Source organism: Piliocolobus tephrosceles, chromosome 10 (assembly GCF_002776525.5).
Source record: "Piliocolobus tephrosceles isolate RC106 chromosome 10, ASM277652v3, whole genome shotgun sequence".
In the NCBI taxonomy this organism is placed as follows: domain Eukaryota; kingdom Metazoa; phylum Chordata; class Mammalia; order Primates; family Cercopithecidae; genus Piliocolobus; species Piliocolobus tephrosceles.
The window spans coordinates 98,540,394-98,568,357 of NC_045443.1; the positions used below are offsets into that span (position 1 = coordinate 98,540,394).

The following is a 27,964-nucleotide window of genomic DNA, read 5'->3' on the forward strand; positions in this document are numbered from 1 at the left end:
CACTGGACATGTTACTCTTCCTCAAAAAGTGTTAGTTCCTCTCCATAAGCACCTAGCACAGTACCTGGCACAGTGTAGGTGCTACAACCCTAGGCTGTATGAAAAGGCCATGATTTTTTTTCTTTGTAGCCTTATAGTTCTAAAATCCTATAATACATTGTTTTAGTTTCTTTTTGGTCCTGTAGCAAATGACTACAAGCTTAGTGGCCTCAAACAATACATTTATTATCTTATACTTCTGGAGGTCAGAAGTCCCAAAATCAAGACTCTCCTCTCTGGAGGCTCCGGGGAAAATCTGCTTTTTTGTCTTTTCTGTCTTCTAAAGGCCACCTGAGTTTCTTGGCTTGTGGCCGCATCCTGTATCCTCAAAGCCAGCAGCATAGCATCTTCCAATCTTTCTGATTCTGGCCTTCTTGCCTCCCTCTTCTAAAGACCCTTGTAATTAACATAGGCCTACCTATATACTCTAAGATAATGTCCCCATTTTAAGATCCTTGGTTTCACACATCTATAAAATCCTTTCGGTGATAAAAGGTAAGATATTAGCAGGTTCTAGGAATTAGATCACCTTTGGGGGGTCATAATTCATCCTCTCACAGTTAGCAATAAATGTTAATTTTATTTCTATGCCCATTATATTTTACAGATGAAAAACTTGAAAAGCTAAAAGAGTTGCCTAAAATCACATGCTTGGATATAGCTTTATACCTAGTCGTCTCTTCTAAGTAGATCATCTCTATTCTCTCTATATCCAAACTCTGCTCTTTTCATTAGAGAATTCACCACAATTTGCATGTCTTTGTTTTCTTTAGTTATTGCCACAAGGGCAGGAAGCCAGGTCACTTTTATTTACCAAGGTGCAATCATCACGCAGCTCTATGCCTGACACACAATGTGCACATCTCTAAAATGTTTTTGAATGAAAGAATGAATACTCTATTACAAGCTTGGGTAAGAAGAACCCAATCCCTCATGAATTATTTTGTGCAGTGGCTTCTGACAGGTTATAAACCCTCAGCCATTTTTAAAGCATCAAAAGAAAAAGTGAACTGCAATGCTGGCCCATAATTGAAGTGGATAAAAAAGAAGGGACTCAATGCATACCTGGCATTGTAATCTTTCCTCTGCTGGTGATGAACTTAACTTTCTGGCATGCTGTAAGACACTTTGCATTTGAACGTGGTAGTCTGTACCTAGAACTGTGATATACAGCACTTTATATATTGACATGTTATTAACATCAACAGTCTTTTGAGAGAGCTTCTGAATGGCTCACTTGATTATTTCAATTCAGGATAAGAGGAAGAATAAAAGGCTGAAAATCTAACTGCATGCTTTATTATTGCATTAGGTTTTCTCTGTTCTGCCTTAGAGAAGTAACAAAGGAGGAAAAAAATCACAGTTTTTACTGAACAGTGCAAGTGGCACTTTTATGGGTTCACTTGGCAAGCTGTATGACACTTAAATGAAAAAATAAAATAAAATTTAAAAGTGTAGGTCATCTCCAACCCTTTTCCAACCTAGAAGTCTTAGATCGAAGTACCTTATGCTAAGCAACTGTGCAAAGGAAAGCTAAACAAATATAACACCTCCTGCTATCATGAAAGACAGATTATATTTACGTTACAGAGGTACTCTGCTTTTTATTTTCCTTGCTCTTGCCTAATGAATACACTGTTTGGTCAATCATGTTTTATGTCTGACATCCTTTTCTTTTAGGAAATAATATACCTGTCACTCAAAGTGTTATTGAAATGATGGGAAAATATGAACCCAAAGGGAGATGTTTTCTCTTTTAGTATTGCTTTCAAGATCTCAGAGTTTTACCCTCCTTATAATGTATTTACTTTGGTTCTAGTGGCCAAGGATGTCAATATTCTTTTTGATGAATTAGAAGCTGTCAGCAGTCCTTGCAAAGATGACGATTCTCTTCTTCACCCTGGAAACCTGACTAGTACTTCAGATGATGCCAGCAGATTGGAAGCCGGGGGAGAGGTAAGAGTATATGATTTCTTACAAATGTAATTCCTGATCCCAGCAGGAACCTATGAAGCATGTTCCAATGGACTGTTTAAAGTCATAATCTCATTGAACTGTAGGTTCTTATAAAACAAGGGATAGGTTTTATATTCCTTTGACATCCCTCATGTCTAAGCATATTTCAAGGATCCTAAATCTACCTACACTCAAAACAAAGTTTCAGTTTTTCTTAAACCTATCATTTTTTTAAACTGTCTATCATTTTAAGATAGCCTGCATTCTTGAGTGTCTCCCACTGGTACAAAATAAGCTTTACAGGGATGGGCTTCCTTGTATAGATCCCCCAGTAGGTAGAATGGTGACCTAAAATGCACCAGCCTTCAGTTGATTGTGTTGTCTAAAGCCTCTCTGACTTTCCTTTTGCCTCTGTAAGCTGGCAACTTCATTGCAGCTGTAAATGAACCCATCTATTTGTGTGCCATTTGGGAAAAATTAGTATTTTGTTGGAGGCATTCCCCTTTGTTCAGGTTGTGTCTCAATAGAGTTTCATATTTCCTTTGTACATGCTCTGGGTACAATTAATAGGCACACCAAATCAGAGTAATTTATTTGTTTCATATTCCTAATGCTTTTTATATTCCAGAGCTAGTTAACTACTGAAAGGATGACATCTGGGATAGAGAAAATTGTTTACTCTTACCAAGCTTTGCAGACCTCACCCCACAAATACCACACGCAGCTATCCATGTTTCTTTTTCCATTTTTTTCTGTTTGTTTCATTTTAAGAAAAAACTCATTCTGTTATTATCTGTTTGCACAGATACTTTGGATACCATAATGTGGCATAACGAATGGTCTTTGAAAGGGACCTCAGACAGCAACTAGTCTCATCCCTGTAACTTACAGATGAGGAATCAGTCTCAGAAATGTTAGGGCTTTGCTGAAGGTGGTACAACTCATTGTTCTGCTTGGAGCCAATACCCCTCCTGATGTCTTGGCTGAAGCCATTTTTGAAGGCAGATGCTAATATGCTGAATTCACAGGACAGCCTTCTTGCTTGGCAAATAAGTATTACTAAAGTGCTTATTCAGGTAGACTCCTGAGTGTCTCTTAATGTAAAAGCCAAAACATAGTCAGTGAGGATTTGTCATCAACCAAAAATGTCTACACCAAGACGTGGTACATGGTCATTCCATTCCCCCAGCTGAGATGTTTTTTCGGTTAAGGTTTGTGCAAGAATGTGGTTTCTAGCAATGGTCCTTTAGGTCTGGCATGTTTGCCTTCTTCATACTACCGTTGGAAAAGATAGAATCCACCATTTTCACCTGGCTGGGTTTATAGACGTAATTTTGAAACCTATTAGGCTGAGAAGTTTGGCTCCAGCCCAACGAGCCTGTACTTGATGGTCTCTTTCAATGTTGTACAGCAAGCCTGAAGAGCCTGGATGAAAATTCAATCTATTCCTTTTGTTCTTTACTTTTTAATATTACTGCAAAATGATATTTGTAACTTCTACATAAGTTACAAAGTGTAATAGTAAAATGAACACCTGGAACCACCATCTGATTTGTGAACTAGAATGCTATTTTTCAAATTATAGTGGCAACCTAATTGTAGATTACTACTCTAGTTGTTTTTTAATGGACTGGAAAATTAATATTAGAGTATATGCAAATAGAAAGGGTAAATAATTGTTTTGTGAAACTTGCCTCATATTATGTATATGTATGTTTACATATATGCACACAAAGATAGAATGTTTTTCTTGTTGTGGGTAAAAAAAAAAAAAAAGAGAAACACCGAACTAGAATATTCCTAAAACCACTGAAGCTACTTTCCATCCCATACCTCTACCCTACCAGAGGTACCATCTTTCTAAATTTTATTGTGTTTTATTCTCTTGCTCTAAAGATAGTTTTACCACATAGATTTGTAGTCTTAACAACTTAGATTTACTTTATTTTATGCTTTGTGAAAAATGATATCATGTGGTATAAAGTCTTCTGAGACTTGCTTTTTTTTCATCAGTGTTGTTTTTAAGATTCATTTTTATTGTTAGATGCAACTATAGTTTATTCATTTTTACTGCTGTATAATATTCCAGTAAATGAACTTTCTAAAATTAATTTATCTATTTATTGTCTGTTCATGGACATTTGAGTTGGCTCCAACTTTAAACATTTTTCTACTATTACAAATAATGTTGCTATGAATATTCATATACATGACTCCTACTTGCCTTATCAAGAATTTTTCTCTAGGCTTACAATTTTTCTCTAGGCTTACAGATGTTCAGTTCTGCAAGATAATGTTAATGTGTTTTCCAGAGTGAGAATATCAATTTTCATTCTCATCTCACCTGCAGAATATGAAAGTCCTTAGTTGCTTCACATCCTTGGCTACACTCAGTATTTTTAGGTGTTTCACATTTTGCCCACTTAACTCAATGCTTCTTCCAATTTTTATTTTGTTTCCTCTTAATTACATTTTTTACTAATGAATATGTAATTGAACACAATGAAAAAAATTATTATTATTATTATTATTATTTTGAGATGGAGTCTCACTCTGTCACCCAGGCTGGAGTACAGTGGCACAGTCTTGGCTCACCGCAACCTCTGCCTCCCAGGTTCAAGCAATTCCCCTGCCTTAGCCTCCAGAGTAGCTGGGACTACAGGTGCATGCCACCATGCCCAGCTAATTTTTTTATTTTTAGTAGAGATAGGGGTTTCACCATATTGGCCAGGCTGGTCTTGAACTCCTGACCTTGTGATCCACCCGCCTCGGCCTCCAAAAGTGCTGGAATTACAGGCGTGAGCCACTGCGCCTGACCTGAAAAAGTTATTTAGTTTTAATTGTTCTTTAACATTACTCACTTGAACCTTAGTTTGATGAATGACTTAAACTGGTCCCTTTCTCTTTGTGTGCAGACAGTGCCAGAAAGAAACAAATCAAATGGACTTTACTTTAGAGATGGGAAGTGTCGAATTGACTACATCCTTGTGTACAGAAAATCCAACCCCCAGACTGAAAAGAGAGAAGTATTTGAAAGAAATATTAGAGCAGAAGGATTGCAAATGGAGAAAGAGGTAAATAGTTTGCTTGGTTGAGAAAAATATGTACATATCTATTCATATTAAGAGGCAATAAGAAATAAGCAAGTAGTCATAGTGTTAACCAAACATTTCATTGGGTCAGAGTTTTCAGTCTTCAGCGTTTGGGGAATGTTCTAGCATTTAGACTTTCACAGCACAGTTTGCTTTTGAGATAATTTTAATGCCAAATGATTCCATGAAAATCAAAATATTCTATTTCAATTAAATGGATTGTTTCAAAGTGTGATTCTTTATCTAACTTACTATGTCTGCCGTTTCTCCATATATGTAAATAGAGGGTTCTATTCGCATAGATTAAAGAAAACTTTGAGTGAAATGCAGTCGCTCTCTCTAGAGGCTCTTTTTACATTTCAGGAAATGTCATGAGATTGGGCATCCTTATACACCAGAGGAGACTGCTTGGCCAATTTAGCCAAAAGCAGCTGGAACTTACAAAAATGATTCCAGTTTTAAGAGACATTCAGGCTATTTTTTTCAGGTCCCCAAGCTCAAGGGTGACCTTACCAGTGTTTGGTTCTTCCCCTTCCCTCCTTCTCTGCATGGGGAGCTTTAAGAAAGAGTTAAGTAAGGAATGTACAAGAGGCCAGCCAGGCCTCTGACAGTAATCCACGATGGGCTTATGGTGTTCCCAGGAATACTGTGCACATTTGTAGAACTTGGCCCGTTAACTGAATTATGTAACTCTTCTCAGCTTCTCCCTAAACATTGTGCAAAGCTTCTGGAGCTTTTCATAGTCAATAAGAATAACATATTGGCAATTTAAGATGTTTACTTCTGATTCTGCTCCTCAAGGCTGAGGGGATAGATCTTTGAAGTCAGACATCCAAGTTTTTCTTTGTATGATGCTGTTGCAGTTTGTGCAACCTGCGAGTTGTGCCAAGGTATCAAATATTAGAAGCATAATATGCATATACTTGTTATCTGGTCTTGGGACACTTCAGATAAATGGGATTTTTTCAGATCTGTTAGGCTGACCTCAGCTCTTGAACGTTTATAACACAGAAGCAGCATTTTTCTGGAATGTCTCCAAGAGAATTGGAAAAATGGTGAGATGAATGTGGCTGTAAGGAAACAGGTTCTTATTCTCAGGAAAGTAGAACCATCTTTCTCAAAGACCATCTTAATTAGAAGTTCCTTGGAGCAACAAACATAATTAAAAATGTTGTTTCTTCCACCTTTGTGGAGTTCCAGAAAATCTTTCCTATACAAACTGAGTGTATAGTTGATAAATCTTACTCTTTAAGTTCTAAATTGTCTCAGTAAGACAATTACATTTTTTTCTTAACATTAATAGCACATTCATATTTTTCTCCTTAATCATGCCTTCATCTTTTATTCTCATTCCTAAGTGGCAGAATTTTTATATGAAGAAATAAAAGATCTGAATTGCTACTTAATCTGAAATAATGGAAGGCCTCCCTCTGACCCATTCTGACTCTGTCAAAATTCTGATTCCCATCAAAACTAGATAGCTTTGTTCAATTAATGCAAGATTTATATTTTAAGCTTCATAAGTATTATCTACAGGCCTAGGGCTTCTTCTGTATAGATCTTTTCAATGTTATTTCATGATTTATTAGTTAGAACTCAAAAAGCCTAATGCTTTTTCACATAGTGCACATTAAAGTGATGGAAAATGTCCTGTTGTGTATCCTAAAGCATCACCTGTACTGCAGTGTTCAGCTACCAAAGTTTGAGGAGGATCATTCTGCCTGTTGTACAGTTGTGCTGCACAGTACAGTGTGGACCATGCTGTGAAGGATGGACTGCTTGTACAATTTTGTCTATATACAAGATAATTTTGTTTGTTAGAATTTTTTAAAAAATGTTTACAAGTATTTATTTTAATGTGTTCTGGAAAAAATAACAGTTGGAAAAAGGGAATTATCACTGTATGGCAAAACTTCATAAAAACGTATCTAAGCATTTCTCCCCTCCCCACTTTCCCTCAAAAGTTCTTCTCTGGGCATCACCTTCCATGTTTCTCCTTTCTTCTACAATCTTTTAGGCACTACAAACAGCTAGGTCTTCCCGTTTCTGGAACCTTCTTCACAAGTGACCTCTCCCGCTGCCTGGCTCCAGTCTTGCCCTGGCTTTGCATAAGTGGTGCAATTTGTCTCTCATGCAGCCTCCCAGCTCTGCTTTGAATCTTCATGGCCTCAGTCAGCTCAGCAAGAAAAGGGCCTTTGCAGGTTCTCTTATAGATAAATTAATTTTTCCCTGCCACAAATAATTAAAAGAAAATATCCCTTGGCTGAACAATAAACAAACCTTCATCCTTTATTCTCATAATAAATGGCAGAATTTTTATATGAAGGATCTACATCATGTTATTAAATTTAGAAACCATTGGAAGTACTTTTATTTAAATCCAGACTTTTTATAAACAGCTACAGCAGAAAGACAATTTTAATGGCGATTTCAGCTTCCAGGAGTTAATTCAACCTTTTATAGGACATAAAATGAATAACTTAGTTAAGGGTGGAAAAGAAAAAACACCCCAGGGACCGTTGTACATCTGAAACATTTGACACTATGTACATTTTATGAATTATTAGTATCTTCTTAATTAGCTGCTGTCATGGTGTCCAACAATTATGAAAAACATGTTTCACAGACAGAGGCTTATGTTTCCAAATAGACAAAGACAGGCTTTCTAGTACAGTTTAACATCCTTATCTCTTTAACATTGGATTTCAAGAAACACAACTAGGATAATCTTTAATTCATGATAAAAGTGAGGACATAGTCAAGTTCAATCTTTCTTAAAACCTTTGCTGCAGGCTGGTTAGTCAACAGATAAGTGCTTGCTTTGGTACCCTGGGTCTTTAATATTCTGCAATTCAACTTTCATGATAGCCCAGAGAAAGCAATTTACAACGAAGTTCTCAAATAAAATATCATTGAGTCCAGGTGGTTTACTTCTTAGTATCTATCCACTTAAAATTGATTCCCTTCTTAAAAGTAAGCTCGTATTTACTAATTAACATTTTCTATTTTTGATTTTTTTCATTTTTAATTCTATGTCCATTATCGATCTTTGAGTACCTATTTGGAATCACTGTCATCAATAAGACATTTATCTTTTCCTTTGTATAACTAGTAAGAGGATGAGTTAACTTGAAATTATTTGGAATGTATGAGTAGCAATTGTATTAACGGAGCACCCTCCTGCTTTAGAATCATGTGAAACATTGGGGAAGACCTTTATCATTACAGTCATTACAAAACTAATATAATTAGGTAAATCATATCATCTTGATGATGGTTATTTCATTCAAGAAATATTTATTGCACACTCACTCTATGCCGGGCATTGCTTTAAAGACTATGGTCTCAACAGCAACAAATAAAACAGAAAAAAATCCCTGCCTTGTTGGAACTTAAGCAAAAAATATGTACAATATATACAAATATCAGTAAGTGCTAAAGAGAAAAAAGTAAAGTAGGAAGTGTTGAGAGGGGCTTGCAATTTTATAAAAGTCAGAAAAAATGGACCTCTTTTCCACAGAAGGAGAACAGCAAGTGCAAAGAGAGCAGCTCCACAGGATGGAGCATGCCTGGGTGTTCATGTAACAGTGAGGATGCCAGTATGACTGAAGTTCACTGAGCAAGGTGAAGAATAGTGGGAAATTATACTAACAAGGCATTGGAAGCCTTAGTGGTCATGGGGGATGTTAGCTTTTCTCTGAGTGACATAGGAAGCCACCGGAAAGATTTGAGCAGAAGTATAAGAGCTGTTTTCTGTTTTACTAAGGGCTCTCGGGTTGCCTGGTAAGATTAGACTGTGGGAGGTGGAGGTGGCAAGGGCAGAAGCAGGGAGCATAATTAGAAGATATGTTGCAAGAATCCAGGAGAGAAATGCAAGAATTGGTCAAGCACATAGAAGAGAAGAAGATGAAAAGAGTAGAAAGTAGTGCTGATGGGAATTGAAGATAGATTGAATGGGCAGTGTAAAAGAGAAGAGCGACAGACTGTTTGTCTGACACATGCTATTTAGCTAAGAAGTTGAGAGAAGACAGTTGCCACTTACAGGGATGCGGAAAAGAGTAGGTCAGATTGTAGACTTGTTAAGTTTGAGGTATCCCAATGGAGATGTTGGGTAAGATAGAAGAGTTTGGGATTCAAGGAGAGATCTGGGCTAGAGATACACATTTGAATGAGATCTCCAAAGGAGTAACTGCAAATCAAAATGAGAAGAGGTCCAAGGATTGAGCCATGGGGAACACTAGTGTTACAATTTGGAGGATAAAAAGGAGGCAGCAGAAGAGACTAAGAAGGAGTCACCAAGGAGCTAGAAGAAAAATCTAGAGAGTGTGGTTCAGGAGAGACGGAGGAATCAACTGTATCAAATGCTGTTGATGGGGTGTGTATGATCAAGGCTGAAAGTTAATCATTGGATTTAGCAATCTGGCAGGTTTAGGTGGTCTGGGCAAGAGAAGTTTCAATGGAGAAGTTAGGGGTGGAGAAGTTGGGGGTGAAAGCTTCATTAAAGTGTCTTCAAGAAAGAATGGGAAGAGAAAATACAGAGACAACAAATACAAATCGTTCTTTCAATATGTTTCACTGTAAAGGAACGGAGAGAAATAGAATGATAACTGGAGTATGAAGTTGCGTCAAAAAAGAGTTCTTTCTATTTTAGATGGGAGAAATAAATACATATTTTCATGCTAATAAAAACTATATATTTGAGATGGAAAATTGGTGTTGGGAAGAGTGGAGGAAGAATTTTTAGAGAAATATCCTTGAAGCAATAAGAAAAGAATGACCACAAGTATCTCTCATTGCATGGACTCACCTATCTGCATCTGTGCCCATAGATGCAACCTTTCTGCAGTGCTAAGGGTGTCCTGCCCATACTCATTGGTAAGGCCAACTCTTCACTGTGCTTCCGAGACCCCATACCCACCCAATCCCACTCAAATACATTGCCCCCAAAAGAGATAAAATGTAGTAAGCTTTAAAAACTGAAATGTACAAACAATACAATTTGTGGAAATTGTTTCTATTTGCACTCATCTCTCAGGAGTGAAAAATGCAACTGCAGTTAGCACACACATACACATGCGTGAGCGCATACGGGTACACAGTTGAGGTTGAGTATCTTGGATACTTCTCTGTACTATGATACAAATTACATTATCAATATTTTTATGCTCACATTTATTAATCACTTACTATTATAATTCCCGTTTAACAGGTGAGACCATTGGTAACTTGTCCCAGGCAACATAAGTAGTAAGAGATAAAGCCAGTATTAAAATCTAAGCATACTTGCTCTTTGCCCTTATATTGTGTTGATTTCTGGTATGTAAAGGTGAATCTCAAGGTTAAAGAAGTTAGGAGAGGCTGGGCGCGGTGGCTCATGCCTGCAATTCCAGCACTTTGGGAGGCCGAGGTGGGCAGATCACAAGGTCAGGAGACCAAGACCATCCTGGCTAACACAGCGAAACCCTGTCTCTACTAAAAATTAAAAAAAAAAAAAAAAAATTAGCTGGGCATGGTGGTGGGCGCCTGTAGCCCCAGCTACTCCAGAGGCTGAGGCAGGAGAATGGTGTGAACCCAGGAGGCAGAGCTTGCAGTGAGCTGAGATCATGCCACTGCACTGCAGCCTGGGCGACAGAGCAAGACAAAAAAAAAAAAAAAAAGAAAGAAGTTAGGAGATAGACTGAGAAGACAAGTAGTATTGTGAAAAGGTAAAGGATCAAGGAAAATTGGGGTGAATAATGAAGTTGAGTGCTGCCCAGACTGTGGTTCTTATGCACGTTGGCCTCTAGTAGCCATAGACTTGAATCTTGGTATACAACCGCTTACAAGCTGAGTGGTCATGGGCAGTTTATCAGATTTTTCTAGATCTCTGTTTCCATTTTTAATCATGAAGGCAATATCATTTATTGTAAATGATGAAGATTAAGTGGGCCTATATATGCAAAAATACAAAGTAGTGCCAATCTTTTTCTTAATTTTTACTTTTAAATTTCATATTATTGTTTTACTTCCAGTGTATTCGTTCAGCTACCTTTTATTTATGGCAAGTGATATTTGTTTTCCATTTAGGACTGATATAAAAGCTTTCTGTAAAATTATTATTTTATAAAGTGAGTTATTTAAAGAAATATACGAAATTAAGATATTGTAGATGATATGACAAGTCTGACAAAAATTGTGAAGGTGGCCCGAGAATGATAGAATTCTGCATTACTTGGCTAGTCCTCGTAGTGGATAGACTCTAAGGTCTGTGATGCCTGCTTCCTTTTCACACCTTTGGATTATCCCTTCCCCTTGAGTTCAGGTGGGAACTGTGGCTTATATTTAAACAATAGAATATGGGCTTTACCATCGTAGAATATGACAAATGTAATGGGATGTCACTCCTGTGATTATCTTACGGTATATAAGATCTCATCTCAGCAGACTGGCGTTAGAGAGACCCTCCTTGCTGGCTTTGAAGAAGTAAGCTACCATATTGTGAGACAGCCTATGAAGAGGGCCACATAGCAAAGAAAGGTGGGGTAGCCTCTAGGATCTGGGAGTCACTCCCAGCTGACATCCAGTGACAAGCAGAGATCTTAGTCCTACAGCCACAAGGAGATGAATTCTGCCAATAACTGGGAATCCTGGAAGCAGGTCTTTCTTCAGTTGAGCCACTGATGAGACTACAGCCCCAGGCAAGACCTACATCATAGCCTGGTGAGACCCTAAAGCAGAGAACCCAGCTCAGCTGTGCCTGACTGCCACCCTCTAGAAACTGTGAGATAATTAATATGTGTAGTTGTAAGCCTCCAAGCCTATAGTAATTTATTATGCAGCAATAGGTAATTAATACAGTGATTAAAAGTCTGGGATCAGACATTCTGAGTGTTCATTTGGTTCTACCATTACAAGCTGTGTGCCCTTGTAAAAGTTAACTTATCTGCAAAATGAGGCTAATAATGGGATTTATCTCATGGGTTATTTTAATTAAATGAGATCATTTATATCAAGTGCTTATCTCTGTGCCTTTTACATGGTAAGCATTTAGTACACTACATTATTGTCATCATTACCGTTATCATAACAGCTAAATACAATGTGTTAACACTTTCACTTTAGAATAGTTTTCAAGGTAAACTTTAAGAAAATTTTTCATACAGTTTATAAATCCTTTATAATGCAACCATTAGGAATAGCAACGTCGGTGGGTCATATGTTGTTATTGTGTATGCATTAATGAGATTTATACTTTAATGCTCTTGGAAGAACTGGGAATACATTTGGTAACAAGTTTAGCATGATCGAGGTTCAGATGTTTATCTGCTTGGAGAGGATTTGGTTTTCGATTCATTTGGGTATAAAGTTATAGATCAATTCAGAGCTTAAGAAAAACAGCAACAACAAAACTGTATTTGATTGTCCATCCCAGTGTTTCTTTACCCCATTCAAGGGAAATCTTCACAAAGATTTCCCTATTTAAAGAGCTAATCTCATGCAGATGGCTCTCTGCCCTTGTAGGCTTCCTGCCCAAATTCCCCTAATTTCATCCCCATTTCTATACTGCAGCCACATCCAACTTGTTGCTGTAGATGCTCTCTCGGCATCCAGAACTCCGAGGATACAAGAATGACAGTGTCCTCCCTTCCTTCACAGTTGAAAACATGGTAATGAGTGTCTCAAATAAATCAGTGTCAGGGCTATGTGCACTACCCAGATTTCTGTCCTCTAGTGCTTTCTGGTCTGAAAAAAAAAAAAAAGAAAGAAAGAAAATCAGACTTCTTCACCCAATAATCTCCACTTCGCTCCACTCAAGCTTCTTATATGTCACACACATGTATTACCAAGAGTCTCAAGTTGAGGTGAAGAGAAAGGAGAATTTAGGACAGTCATAACCAAAGAAGGATGAAAGCAGATTTTCTTCTGAACCTCAGAGCCCTGGAGATTCCTTGAGTGTCTTTCAGGAGCTACCAATGTCAGTCCACACTTGCGGTGGCTTTTCTGTTAACTTGTGTCTTAGGTTGGATTTCCTAAGCATAAGCAGAACTTGAGGTGAGAATTCTTCAAGTTGTTGATGGGTGGGGCAGTCTTAGGAGAAAGGGAAGTGAGAGGAGCAGAAGAGAACAGCTAAGCCAAAAGTGTGGCCTCAGCTGGACACTGAAGGTAGTGACCTTCAGCCTGATCCCACAGGGGAGCTCGGTAATCAGCAGGTACAGCATAGAGCTGGTCCACTTTTCAGACACGGGCCCCCATGTCAGTCAGTCATTGGCTGAGGTCTGCAGAGGTGGTGGGAGGTAGGCACTGCCCGTTTGGCTGAGGGTTATTCCAGGCACCATCAGCATACATTACCACTGGTATTGAGTTAGTAGTAGAGATGCTGCCAAATCTGTGGTATTCAGACAGCCCTTTTTGAGATGCCAGCAAACACGAAATTCATGGGGGTCCTTGACCAAGTAAAGAGAGAACAAGTACACATTGGAATTTCTTCTGTTTTAATTTGTTCTTCTAATTTTAGGATGCTCTGTCTAAAAGGTAAAGATTCCATGTTGCTAGTGTAATCATTTTGAGGGAAGACATACATGTGGCCAACAAGCATATTAAAAGCTCAATATCACTGCATTAGAGAAATGCAAATTAAAACCACAGTGAGATACCATCTCACACCAGTCAGAATGGTATTATTAATACTAAAAAGTCAAAAAATAACAGATGTTGGCAAAGTTGTGGAGAAAAGGGAATGTTTAGACTCTGCTGGTGGGAGTGTAGATTAGTTCAATCATTGTGGAAAGCAGTGTGGAGATTCTTCAAAGAACCAAAAACAGAACTACCATTAAACAGCAATCCCATTACTGGGTATATACCCAAAGGAATATAAGTCATTCTACCATACAGACACATACACATGTATGTTCACTGCAGCACTATTCACAATAGCAAAGACATGTAATCCACCTAAATGCTCATCAATAGCAGGTTGGATAAAGAAATATGGTACTTACACATCATAGAATACTATGCAGCTATAAAAAGAACAAGATCATGTTCTTTGTAGGGACATGGATGGAGCTGGAGGCCATTATCCTTAGCAAACCAACGCAGGAACAGAAAGCCAAATACTGCCTATTTTTACTTATAAATGGGAGCTGAACGATGAGAGCACATGGACACATGTCTCTTCTTTTTTGAGAGAGGGACTTTGTCTTACTGGTTTTTATATTCCAAAGACTTATTATAGTGCTTAGCCTGTGGAATCCTGAGTTTGCTACAAAAAGATTGTGGATAGCTGATTTTCACATCTGAGTTTGGGTAACAACAGTCAATTCATCTCCAGGGTTTTTCAACGTTGACCCTATTGACATTTAGGGCTGGATAATTCTTTGTTGTAGAGGGCTATTCTGTGCTTTACAGAATATTTGGCAGCATCTCTAGCCTCTACCCACTAAATGCCAGTAGCACCTCCTTCAAATAATGACAACCAAACGTATCTCCAAGCATTGTCACACGTCCTGGTGTCGGGGGAGGGAGGAATCATCCCTAGCTGAGAATCCCTGGGTTTGACCCTTGGTCCAACATTATATGGTTTGTTGTAGTGTCCACGGGGTAGGGCTTCCATTCTTTTATCCATGTTGGACCAGCTTATTTCAGCACTCTTAACATCAGACTCTTGAATCAGAAAAGAGGCCTATGTGTTTGAGGGGAAGAATAGAGTATTTGAAGACTGGCTCTCAAGTCAGACAGCTGGGATTTAGATCCACTTACTACTTCACCACTTACTAAGTAACTGGGTAAAGCTGTTAATCTCTGTGCCTTAGTTTCTTTGTTTGTTAAGTGTCAGATGATTCCTATCTCAAGGGCTATTATGAGGACAAAATTAGTTAATAAATTACAATATGCTTAGGAAAGAGTCTGGACATATTGACAACTTTAATGCGTGGCTGTTGTTGATATTGATGGTATTGATAAAGAAGGGAGTGACTTCAATCCCTGGTCATCCTGTTCCTGAAGCTCAGGCATTCAACCCTGTCACCTCTTGGGCTGAGAGTCCTTGTGTGTCTCAGGAAAGCTGAAAGGACCTGGTAGATGGCAAGAGATACAATGATAAGTCTCACCTCATCACCAGGACTCAGTCCACCTACCACTGCCCCATAGCAGTCTATAGAATCAGGGCTGTATTCTTGCTGGTTCATCTTGTTAGGGCAATTTTATCAAATTGGTGATGGTTTGAGAGAAGGTGCTCTCTCTCCTTTTCCTCTCAGTCTTGCTCTAATTTCTGAGACCAGTTTAAAGATCTAAGGGCCTGATTATCGCCTCAACTGCTTTTGCTTACTTAGATAAACAAAGTTTAATCAAAACATTTATATTGCCAGGTCAAGATGACCAGTACAAAGTTATCTTGATTTACTCAAAGAATTATTCCAAATCAACACGTATTTCATATGACCCATACACACTACTTCAGTCAAGACAGACCAACTTTAAAGGAAAAAACACCCATTATGCAAGGCACAGTTGAGAAACTAAAGTCATATTATGAACTATTGTCATCCCACAAAAAGAAACTTACTTAATCTAAAAGATTTTCTCAGCAGTCTAAATTTAACTTCTCTGATATAAAGCACATTTCGCATTGTCATCATTATGTGCCAAATGTGGGCATCGTATTATATTTATGAAAGGAACTGAAGTCCTTTCTTTGTGATATTTTTGCTCCTGCTGTTTTTGCTATGTGATGTTAAATTGCTGAAAATTATGCAAAGTATATATCATGAATATGACACTAATTATTCATTAATGGCATGGAGAGATTTAAAAGCTTTGAAGCAGCCTAGAGAACTGTAAATCCGTTTACAATCTCCTGCTCGTAACCCTTACAAGTGAAAAATTTGAAAAAGATGAAGTGTAAGCTGAGTATTATTAATTGAACTTGACATACCTTAGTTGCAAAAGTGATGATGCAGCACTGCCTCTTGAGGCAAGGGCCCTGGCTTAGCTCACTTCCTGTTGTGTCTTAGGCATATTTTAAGAGCAGTTTGTAGTATCTAATGACTCCATTTCCAGATGAAGTAATTCATTCATTCATTCATCAAATGTCTGATGAATATCTACTACTATTGAAGGAAGGGAGGCCTTAAATAAATATATCAGATGTAATAGGTATTGTGGAGAAATATACAGGAATCCTGGGAAGGAGTCACTATTTCATTTCAGGAGTTCAAGAAAAATCTCTATGATAATGGGTGAACTAAGCACAAAGAGAAATTGGAATTTGCATTTCTAAACCCAACTCTCTAAAGCATTGCAGAATTTTCCCACTGCTGGGTTTCCTTTGTCTTGTGCACCCAGATGCAGGCTGGCATGGGTGTAGGAAGAGTAAGTGGAGTAACTGAATGGGGGTATATGGAAACAGGGGGAATAGCTGGATTTGGCTGTAGGATAGAGATAGACTCTGGTGTTTGCATCTGAATGAACTCTTACAGGGCACGGAGCAGGGGAAAAAATCAAGTGCATGAGCCATGTTGGGATTTTGGAGAGGCCCGACCTGACCTGGTAGCAAATACCTCCCTAATTTATCCTTTTCCATTAATCAGTTGAACCTTCATTCTGGGTGCTACCTTTTCACTTTTGCCTATCCAGAAACCCAAAGTTTCTTCTTTAAAATTCTTCCCTAGTACTTATAACTGCTTGACTCCTCTTTCATTTGGGGTTGTGCAGGAAAACCACTCTGTGTCCTCTGAGAATGAAGTGTTCAATACAGAGTTTCACAACAGTGTAAGACCACTTAAAAGGTTGGGTGTGGAGGTCAGGGAATCTATCTCCCATCACTTCAGCCTGAAGCACCACAGCAGCAGGTCTCAGATGCCGGCGTGGAAGCCACTGGGATCTCAATAACGCCTGACTGCAGCACGTGATTCTCAAAACTTACCTGGAGCTGCTTCAAACCTCAAATCTGCCTGTAACTACCTGCCTGAGAAACAGCCTCTCCTTTCCTACCTTCCATCTGAGCACCCATTATTGTATACTTTAACCCAGAACTTTGTGGAGAAGGGGATTCTGGGAAACCAGAACCAGGTTCTAGTCCCAGCTTCTCAGCAATGCAGAGGACACCTCAGAAGGGGGTGCTAAGGTGACAACAAACAGTATAGTGCAGTCACCAGCCCTCCTAACAGATTGCCCCTTGTCCCTTCATTTGAGGCCATACTAGCCCCATCTCTATAATATTCAGATGGTTTAAAAGTTGTAAGGTCTGAACTCTAACACCTGCCTTTGAGATGATGGAGGAGCAGCTATTTCTACTTTTTAACATGGGCATGACTGAGTAAATTGCCCACAGTCAGAGTTCCTCCCAGAAACCCACGTCTTTGTTCTGATGCTAACGTTAGGCAACTGTCTTTTTTCAAAGCATAGCAGAATTCATTGAGACCCAATATTTAATTGGACAGTCAGCAGCAGCCACAAGCCTGCCTGTGGAAATGTCCTTGTGTTTGTGATGCAGGGGAGGGAAAAGCAACAAGGAAAGACAAGCTAAAAATTCCTTCTACCATAACTGCCCACAGAGGAATTAAAGAAGATTCCCTTTGTCGCATCCAGCCCCTACAGTGATACAGTATCAATCCTCATGCACATACGTATTGAGCATCTGTTATGTTCCAGGCACTGTGCCAGGCACTGGAGAATAAAAAAAAAAAGTTCTAGTTATCTATTGTTGCATAACAAACAACTCCAAAACTTGTATGTTAAAATCATAGTCATTCTTTTTGCTCTCAAATCTGCAATTGAGCTGGACTTGGAAGGGATAGCTTCCCTCTGCTCCATGGGACATCAGTTGGAGCAGCACTACTAGTGTCTGGAGGACCCCTCTTTTAAGGTGGCTGACTCACGTGGCTGGAATGTTGGTGCTGGCTGTCAGCTGAAAGCTCAGCCAGGGTTGTGGGCTGTGGGCCTTTTCACATGCTGCCTGGGCTTTCTGATGACATCGTGGCTGGGTTCTAGGAGAACAAGGTAAAAGTGAACTTTAATGTCCTAGCCCTAGAAGCATTTATTCTGCTGTACTCCACTGGGAAAGGCAGAATGAAGGGGAAGGGACATAGATTCCACCTCTTGAAGGAGAGTCATAAGGTTCTAGAAGATGTGTGGGATAAGCAGTAATGTTGGGGCCATCTTTGGAAAATACAAGCTGCCACAATATGCTTAGTGTATTTGAGAAGCTCACTAACTAGCAATGAATGCAGATGTGAAACAGATAGAATACAGTTTGAAAAGTTCTATGGAAGCCCTGGGGAATTTCATACTCTGCATAGAGATTTCAGGAAGGTTAAGAGAGGTGACCTGGGACTTAAAGGATGACTAGATATTCACAAAGCCAGAAAGTAGAAGGGCATGGCATTCCAGATGGGAAACAACATAAACAATGGCATGATAGACTTTTGATTGAGGCCTCAGGGCTCCTCTCTGCACCTCTGCTTCCCAGACAGAGTGTGAATCCCGTGAGGGCTGGACAGATTTCTCCCTAGTCCCTAGCACAGTGTCTGGTTCATCATGTCATCTTGACTTTCACATAGTATATGCTCACTTAGCAGTTTCCCAGGAACATAATTGACATCAGATACAATTGTTCTTCTAGACCTTAATGACAGAGCTAGAAAGATGTGCAGTTTTTAGTCATTTTTTTCCAAAATATTGCAACCAAATATCATTTAGCCTCTTTACAACCAAATCCATCACACTGTACTCATATGTAAATAAGAATCATCTCAATGCCAATTTCTTTCAGGCCAAGGATTTTACTAAACAAACTATACCAGCCATTACCTGCAAACTTAGCCAAGATCATCTTGGATCTTCTTCCAAGAAGGTGTTATTGCTCACTAGAGTACTTTGTTTTTCAGCTCCGTTCTTTGTTCTCTCTTTTTTCTACACATGTTGAAATTAAAAAAGAGTTTTCTAGAAGACCAGGAGTAGAGCAGGCAGAAAAATGAAACTACACTACACATGATTTTCCTTGACCTTAGCAGTCCAGCAGGCAGGAAAGAAAAATACTTGTGGTGAGACCTCATGTCCGTTAAAGTCTCAGAAATGCATTATGTCACCTCTTGGGGACTCTCTTCCTCCTGAGTCTGTAGGTTCCTTTGTTCAACCAGAATATTATTTTGGATTGTACAGTAAATCACTTTGGCCGTCATCTGAGGCTGCCTTGATTCAGTTTCTCAGACTCTAATGAGAATCTTCTGAAATCTAGTCCTTTATCAGTGACTCATGGATAACATCATATAGTTATAAAAGGGTAACCTGTTTGAGGCGTTCACTGTTGCTTCTGATTGTTCAAGAGGATCTCCCCCAACTGCAATTATCTGTAGAAACTCTACTTGAGTGAAAAACTGTTAGTCTTGATTCCTTATGTCACATAATGTTTTGCTTAGTTGACAGAACACAGTTAAGCCATCAATTAAGTACTGAATTTTAGTTTATCATTTCCTTTTTTTCTCTTGTTCCATTTATATATAGCAAAGCTGTACCTTAATGCCTTTTTTAAAATAACTCTTTTTAGGGAAAGAGAGTTCTAAATAAACTCTTAAATACTTGGAACTGAAACTTTCTTTGAATGATGTCTTAGTTTATTTTGTGTTGCCACAACAGAATATGTGAGATGGGGTAATTTATGAAGAAAAGATTATCATTTAATTCATGGTTCTGCGGGCTGGAAAGTGCAGGAAGCACAGCACCAACACTTGCTCAGCTTCTGGCGAGGGCTTTTGTGCTTCATCACATCATGGCAGAAGGTCAGAGCGGAAGTACATGTGAAGAGGCAAAACCTGGGAGGTATCCTGGTGTCATAACAACCCACTTTTGTGGGACTAATCTATTCCTGCAGGAACAGATGCAGTCTCGCCAGAGTGAGAGCAAGCACCAAGCCACCCACAAGGGCAGCAACATCATGACCCAAACACCTCCCCAAAGCCCCACCTCTCCACACCGCCACACTGGTGAGCACATTTCAACATGAGTTTTGGTGGAGACAAACAAACCATATCCAAACCATGGCCAGTGGGTTTAAATAGTCCAAAAATGTCATTGGGGAGTATATTGACTGTGATAATAAGCCTGCTGTTGAATTATCCCAACCATTTTTTAATTTATTACTTTTATTTCTTCAGACAGAGTCTGCTCTGTTGCCCAGGCTGGAGTGCAGTGGCACGATCTTAGCTCACTGCAAACTCCACCTCCCAGGTTCAAGTGGTTCTCATGCCTCAGCCTCCTGAGTAGCTGGGATTACAGGCGTACACCACAAGCCCGGCTACTTTCCTGTATTTTCCAGCCTGCAGAACCATGAACTAAATGATAATCTTTTCTCCATAAATTACCCCGTCTTAGGTATTCTGTTGTGGCAACACAAAATAAACTAAGACATTATTTTTGTATTTATTTTTAGTAGAGATGGAGTTTCGCCATGTTGTCCAGGCTGGTCTCAAACCCCTGGCCTCAGGTGATCTGCCCACTTCAGCCTCCCAAAGTGATAGAATTACAGGTGTGAGCCATCATTCCCAGCCCCAACCAGTTTTTTAAATCGTTGTTTCATGTCCCTTATTACTTAGCTTTGATTCTATAGTTCATCATCATGACCACTTACAAGCACCTGAATTCTCTCACTCCTTTATTCCTTTGACTTATTTGCCTGGCAAAGCCCCAACCTTGGTTAAACTGCATCTTGTTCATGCCCACACCCGAGTGATTTAATGTTGTGGGAAAAAACATGCTGACTGGTTCACTTTACATCATACCACAGTCTCACATGGGTACCAGAGAATGCTCAGTGAGCCTGGTACTTTTGCTTTCTTCGTCTCTATAAAAATTAAGTAACTTTCTTCCTCCCTCTCTTCCCCTTTCTCTCTTTCTCTCTTTGCTTCTTTCTTTCATTGATTCAATTTTAAAATTTCAATCATTAAATAATCATATAGTGCCTGGCACAATTCAGGGCACTTGGGATACATCAGTGAACAAATCAGAGAGCCCCCGCCCTCGTGAAACTCACATTCTAGTGAGGGAGACCGTGAACAATAAACATAGTAAATAAGTAAATAATATACGTTAGAAGGTGATAAATGGAGGGCCAGGTGCAGTGGCTCATGTTTGTAATCTCAGCTCTTTGGGAGGCCAAGGTGGGAGGATTGCTTGAGTCCCAAGTTCAAGACTAGCCTGGACAACATGGCAAAACCTTGTTTCTACAAAAAATACAAAAAATTAGCCAGGTGTATTGCAGCATACCTGTAGTCCCAGCTACTTGGGAGGCTGAGGCAGGAGGATTACTTGAGCCTGCGAGGTTGAGGCTGCAGTGGGCCGAGATTGCGCCACTGCAATCCAGCCTCGGCAACAAGTGAGAACCTGTCTCAGAAAAACAACAACAACAACAACAACAAAAAACATAAAAGAAGGTGATAAATGATATGACACAAGAAAAACCAGAGCAGAGTGTGGGTATGAGAGCACTAAGGGTAAAAGAATAGTCATTTTAAATAGGGTGTTGGCTAGGGGCTTAGTGAAGGTGACGTTTGACTAAGATCTTGAATAGGTGGCGGAGTTGGCCCACTTCACACTCTCTCTCCCCAATCAACCTTCTCACCTGTTTTCTCCACACCCTCACCTCCCTCAGTGCCTCCACACACATACACTGTTCTGCTGATAACCTTGCCTATACTCTGATAGAAAAGAAAAATGGTCAGACAGGATCTTCTCTGACTTCCCACCCTCAACCTTCCCTCCCACCACTCTATGTGCTGTCCCGGGAGCTCTCCTATTATTCACTGTATCCCCTCTCACCTCACCTTCTCAGGGACTTTGCTCCTGTAATTGTCTCCCCTCTCTCTCTTGCATCATCATTTTTCCTCTCTTCTCAGTTGTTAAAAACATGCTCTTGTAACTCACAAGATGAAATATCCCTTGACCCCTATACTCTCCTCTAACCACCACTCCGTTTCTCTTCTACACTTCACAGAAAGCTTCTTGAAAGATTTGTCTAGTGTCCTGTCTCCATCTCCTCACCTACCATTCTCTTTTCCAGTTTCTCAGTTTGGGCTTTCTCCCTCACTATTTCACAGAAACTGCTTTTATAAAGGTGGCCTGTGATCACATCCGGCAGTCATGCCATCTCTGCTCTCTTACTGGCCTCACCAGCAGCTTTCCTCCACGTGGTGAGTCATTCCCTCCTTAAGAAAAACGTGCTTCTCTTAGCTTTGGTGACATCTCATGCTTTCCTGGATTTCTTCCTTCTTCATTGGCTCTTTCTCAGTCCTCTTTGCTCACCTTCTCTTCTGTCTGATCTTCAAATATTAGTCTTTACTTGATCCTGGGTCCCCTTTTCTTCTGTGTCTCCATCTTCCTGTGATTTTGTCCAGTTCCATAGCTTTATATAGCTTCTGCCTGTCACTCGAGGCTTTGTCATCTCAGAGGCTTCAGGCAGCAGGGTTTACTTTTTGATCTCAGGATGCAGAGGTGGAGGAGGAGAAATGCTCTTTGCAGCGACCGGGGACCCAGATAACAGAAGCTGCATCCAGACACCTGCCTCTGGGACAGGGAAAGGCAAATCACACACCCGACTTCAAGCCTCTGCTCACAGCTAAACAGCTAGACTCATCATATGGCTCCTACCTACCCTAGTGGGCCAAGGAGCTCAGATTTCCCTGTGCCCAAAGGAGAGGAGAATGGATGCCAGCGACACACTAGTGACCCCCACAGAAAATGTTTTCAAATGAACTTTCTGTATACATGTACGTACATATTCACGTGCACACACACACCCTATAAAGTAGGTGAGGGTAATTATATCAACATTATACCAATGAGGAAGTGATAATGAGTTGAGGTATAATCTATCAGGTTTCTCTGTTATTAAAAATCATAGGAGCCCCATTTCTTGACAGTTTTGTATAACCTTTAGGTAAAAACACTTGATAGGCTATACTGCTGTGTGCCCTGCAGCATCCTCTAATTTTGATCAGCATTTCACCAGGAGATAAATACAACAGACTTGGAAGAGCTGTCATAACCATTCCCAAGTGCACATGTGTACCTATGTAACACCTGCACATTCTGCACATGTATACCTATGTAACAAACGTCCACATTCTGCACATGTATACCTATGTAACAAACCTGCACATTCTGCACATGTGTACCTGTGTAACAAACCGGCACATTCTGCACATGTGTACCTATGTAACAAACCTACACATTCTGCACATGTATCCTAGAACTTAAAGTAAAAAAAAAGACAGATAGTAAAAAAAGAAAGTATTTCCAAAGTTAAATTGCTTCCTCACTAGCAGAAGACACCCAATTCTTCTGTCTTTCCTGGGTCTTGCTTATTTCATGGTTGTTAATCTCTGCAGCGTACTAAGGGCAAAGCAATTCATGGGTTACTGATTGGGTCATAGCTGTGAATGGTTGTCAGTGAGTTGATGTTTTGTGATAATAAAAAGTACACCATGATGATAAAGTTGTTCCCAAGTTCAGTTTATCTCATACCATCTAGAAGGAGTAGGGAAAACATTATGATGGTCTGTAAGAAGTGAAGGGACGTTTGGAATTTTGTAGATCACAACTGACATTACTTACTTCTAAGGAGAGATTTAGTACTGGGATTACCTACAAAGGGAGTATTTTCTCTCCCAGTGGATATTAGACCAACCTCTGTTCATACTAACCACATTTTTTATAATTAGGGTCATTATTGCTTTGCTGAATTTTGAGTTCTCTGAGATCTTGAACTATGTCTTTGTAACCTTCTTTGTATCCCGAGGGTCCAACATAGGGCCTGTGCACTAGGCAACATAGTGCACAGTAGTTAAATCATCTTTAGGTGTTTACTGAATGATTTTATGCGTCATTGTGTTGTGAGGCAGATAAAACATTTGCTTTTCATAATAGATCTAAGAAGGTGATGAAAAAAGATCTTCTATATCAGTGTGTATTAATTAGCAGTATGTATCAGATATACTCCAGCTTCCAGTGGTCTTGTGGATGGATGTGGCCACATGACTACTTCTGCTCAATGGGCTGGGCACAGAAGTGATATGTATGCTTATGAGGCCCTCTGAGCTCTGCCTTCCCTCTGGGAGAGTGACTGTCAGCATGAACCACTGAATCACTACAATGAGCTGCCCTGCAGTGGACATGTAGCATGAACAAGGAATAAACCTTTATCATGGCACTAGCCGATAGAAATAATGTAATTTAAAATATTCTAGGAGCCACATCCAAAAGGTAAAAATAAACAGATGAATTTAATGATAGTTTTACTTATCCAACAGATCTAAGATATCATTTAAACATGTAATCAACATAGGAATTATTGAGATATTTTACATTCTTTTTTGTATATATGCTAAGTCTTCAAAATCTGGTATGTACTTTCCACAGTCAGCACATCTTAATTTGAACTAGTTATATTTTAAGTGTTTAATGGCACCAGGTGCCTACTGTACTGACAGTACAGCTCTGCTGTTCGAAGTCACTGATATTTGGGGGTTATTAGTTGCTGCAACATAACTTAGCCCATCCTGACAGCTACACTAAACATTGATTTTCCTCAGATACCCTGATGAAGTAAGTTTCTCGGACCTGACGTGGGGATCACCAGGGTTGGTACGAAGTAACAAAGAGTATGTTGCATGAGGGGATTCACTTTATGGCAACACAGAGAACCTGTAATGAAATATGTGAAGATTTGTGCTCAGCCCCTCAGAACTGAACGTCTAATTGTGGCCTAGAGGAGGGTTTACTCGAGTTTCTCATAAATTTAGCCACATTGAAACTCTGTGGTGGTAAGAAGATGAATTTTTTTCTGCCTGATAATAGTGTTTTAACAAGGTAATCAGTAATGTGAGAAAGCTACTCGTAGTCTGGATTGCAAGATGTTCATAAATTCATTTAGGAAGCATTCATTCTCGATGACCATGTGCTCAGTAACATGCTGGGTGCTGGGAATACAACTGTGAAGAAGTGTAGAGTCTCACAGAGGCAGCAATGAAATCTATAATTATAGCATTCATTAGTTGGAATATGATCTGCATTAGTTTTATATCACGGCTAAAGAGATTACTTCAAACTTCGAGGCTTCAAGCAATCTATGTTTATGCTCCCACAGTCTCTGTGGGTCAGAAGTCTGGGTATAGCTCAACCGTGACCTCTAATCAGGATCCCTCCAAGGCCACCCCAGGGTGTCCACCAGGTTGCATTCTTTTCTGGAGCTCAAGGTCCTCTCACATGGTTATTGGCAGAATTTAGTTTTCCTTGTAGTTGTAGGTCTGAGGTCTTCATTTTCTTGTTGACCTTCAGCCAGGTACGGTTCTCAGCTTCTAGAGGCCCCTCAGAGACCCTTTCACAACACAGTGGCTTATTTCTTCAAAGTGAGCAGGATAATCTCTCTGACCTCTAGACTCTCTTTTAAGGACTCATCTAATGCATTCAGGCCAGTCCAGGCTGGAATGGAAGGAGCCCAGCCATGAGGCTGTTGCAGTATTCAAGAAGACAGATGATGGTTGTTTAAAGGAGGGTGGTGGCAGTAGAGATGGAGAGAAGTGGATAGATTGAAGTTTAAAAGGTAGAATCAATAAGACTTGGTGATTTGTTGGATATGACATAAGGGAAAAAGAAGTTAAAGATGGCTCCTGGACTTGAGCCACTAAGAGGATGGTTGTGCCATTTCCTGATGTGGGGACACTGAGAAGAAGAGCAGTTTTGCCAGTGAAGCAGATCGATTGTAGACAATGATGTGTCTGATCTGCCAGTGAGACATGAGGTACCAGGTGCCACACTGACCATTGGCTACACTGATCTGGAGCTCAGAAGAGAGGTGTGGGTCAAAGATATGAGTCTTGGAGATATCAGCTGATAGGTGACATCTAAAGCCATTAGGAGGGATGAGATCATCCAGGGAGGACAGGTAGAATGAGACTAGAGCCTGGATGAAGTCCTTAGGGACCTCCATTTAAAGGTCTTCTAAGGGGGACAATTTCACACACACCTATTTCTTGTTGCTGTTACTAATGTCACCCTCAGGGAATGAATATTGTAATTATTTAGGAACATATAGTACTTCAAGAGGATTCTCTCCGCCAGGGCACTGTGTGTGTGTGTGTCTGTGTGTGTCTGTGTGTGTGTGTCTGTGTTGCAGAGAGGAAATTGCATCCGAATCAGCTGAAGAGCATTTGTAAACTACACTCACAAATTTCAGTGTGTCCCTAAGGGAAAAGAATAACAGATGCAAAAAAGATTTCTTTTTAGAGACACATGCCCTCATTTTTTAGAGAAAACTGGAGCTCATAAAAGTACAAGTCATTTGCCTAGTGCTACCCAGCTGGTTAGATGATAGCCCCACTGAGAGAAGTTGAAGTTGCTTAGCAATTACTTTGAGCCCTTTAACCCTCGAGGAATGTACATTTATCCATCAGTTTCACAGGCTAGATTCCAGATACATCAAGGAATTCTAGCATCAGCTATTGGGGGGTTACCCAAATGTCCACCAAGCATTCAGTACCTGTGGGTGGAAGAAGGAAATTCTCACTTGTTGAACCAGTACTATACAACCATAACAGCTTCAGAACGACGCTGCAAGACAGGTATTATTTTCCTCATTTTACAAATGAAGAAACTGAGGCTTGTGAATTGAGTAATGTGCCCACAGATGGCAGAACCAGGCTTGAAATTTGCTCTTACTACTGGCCTTACATTAATTTTAGGATGTTAGAGCCAACTGTATGCATTGTACATTGACTGTAATATATAATTAAGCATTTCTTCAAAAAATAAAATTACAGTGGAATTGAGTTCATGAGCAAATATATTTGTGTGAGCCTCTCAGCTTTCTTCTTGTGAAACAGCAGTTCTGAAGCCAGACTGCATTGGTGAGAACTAGGCTCCATTCCTTACTTGAGTAAACTTAGCCAAGGTACCAGACTTCTTTGTGCTTTAGTTCCTCATTTGCAATAAATTAGAATAATGGTACTACCTGCTTCATAGGGTTGCTGTGAGAATTGAATGATCTAATGTAGGCAAAAGCTCTAAAATAACCACCTAACGTGTAGTGGCACTATGTAGCTGCTCCCGTCTCTACCATTACTATTCATTTGCATTCACTATGATTTTTTTAATCCAAAAGGCTTCTCTGAGTTTCCAATTAGCAATTAATGTCTCCTCCTAGCCCCAGAATTTTAGACTTTTGCTTTGTCCTCATAACAGTATAGTTATGAGAAAGCGATGCTCAGGTAGTTACCTAAGGGGATACAGAGCAGATGCATGTGGCTAACCTGATTTGATCCTTCACGCTCAGTAAATTGAAACGTCAAGCCTATTTATGCCTCAGGGCCTTTGTCTTTTACTCTTCTCACTGTCTGGAATGCTCTCTCCCTGTGTAATAGAACAGCCTCCCTCAGTACTTTTTTCAGGTCTCTGTTCGAATGTCACCTTATCAAAAGGCTTGTCCACACCACTCTTTCTAAAATAGCATCTCCTTCCTACCATTACTTTCTATTTTCTTACCCTCTTTATTTTTCTTCAAAGCACATCATCAGAAGTACACATCTATTTACTGAGGGTCTGTCTCCCCAGCAGAACTTGAGTTCCTCAAGAGCAGGGATTTGGTCTGTTTTGTTCACAGCTGTCTTCCCAGCACCTAGGACAGGCCCCGGCACATCATAGGCCGTCAGTAAAGATTTGAAGAATAGATGAGTGGATGTGTGAGTGAATGTTAAGTTACAGTTCACACAGTGGGATTCATGGTTATCTGCAAAGACCACCATGATTTACAAGTGCACTGTCACCTATACAACTTTAGGAAAAACTGGACGGCTCCAGCCCCTCACTGCAGGTAAGAGTACTACCATCTGTCCAGTTCCCCAGGCAAAATA

The 27,964-nt window shown here is 39.8% G+C and overlaps 1 protein-coding gene across 3 annotated transcripts in view; it reads left to right on the top strand.

Moving 5' to 3' along the window:
• ANO4 (anoctamin 4) overlaps nucleotides 1-27,964 on the top strand; it is a 325,972-nt gene that overhangs the window by 141,164 nt on the left and 156,844 nt on the right. For all 3 annotated transcript variants that reach the window (XM_023185625.2, XM_023185703.2, XM_023185780.1), the window contains 2 exons: nucleotides 1,859-1,995; nucleotides 4,911-5,069. In XM_023185625.2, the coding sequence (XP_023041393.1) occupies nucleotides 1,859-1,995; nucleotides 4,911-5,069 (296 nt within the window). The remainder of the gene's footprint in view (nucleotides 1-1,858; nucleotides 1,996-4,910; nucleotides 5,070-27,964) is intronic.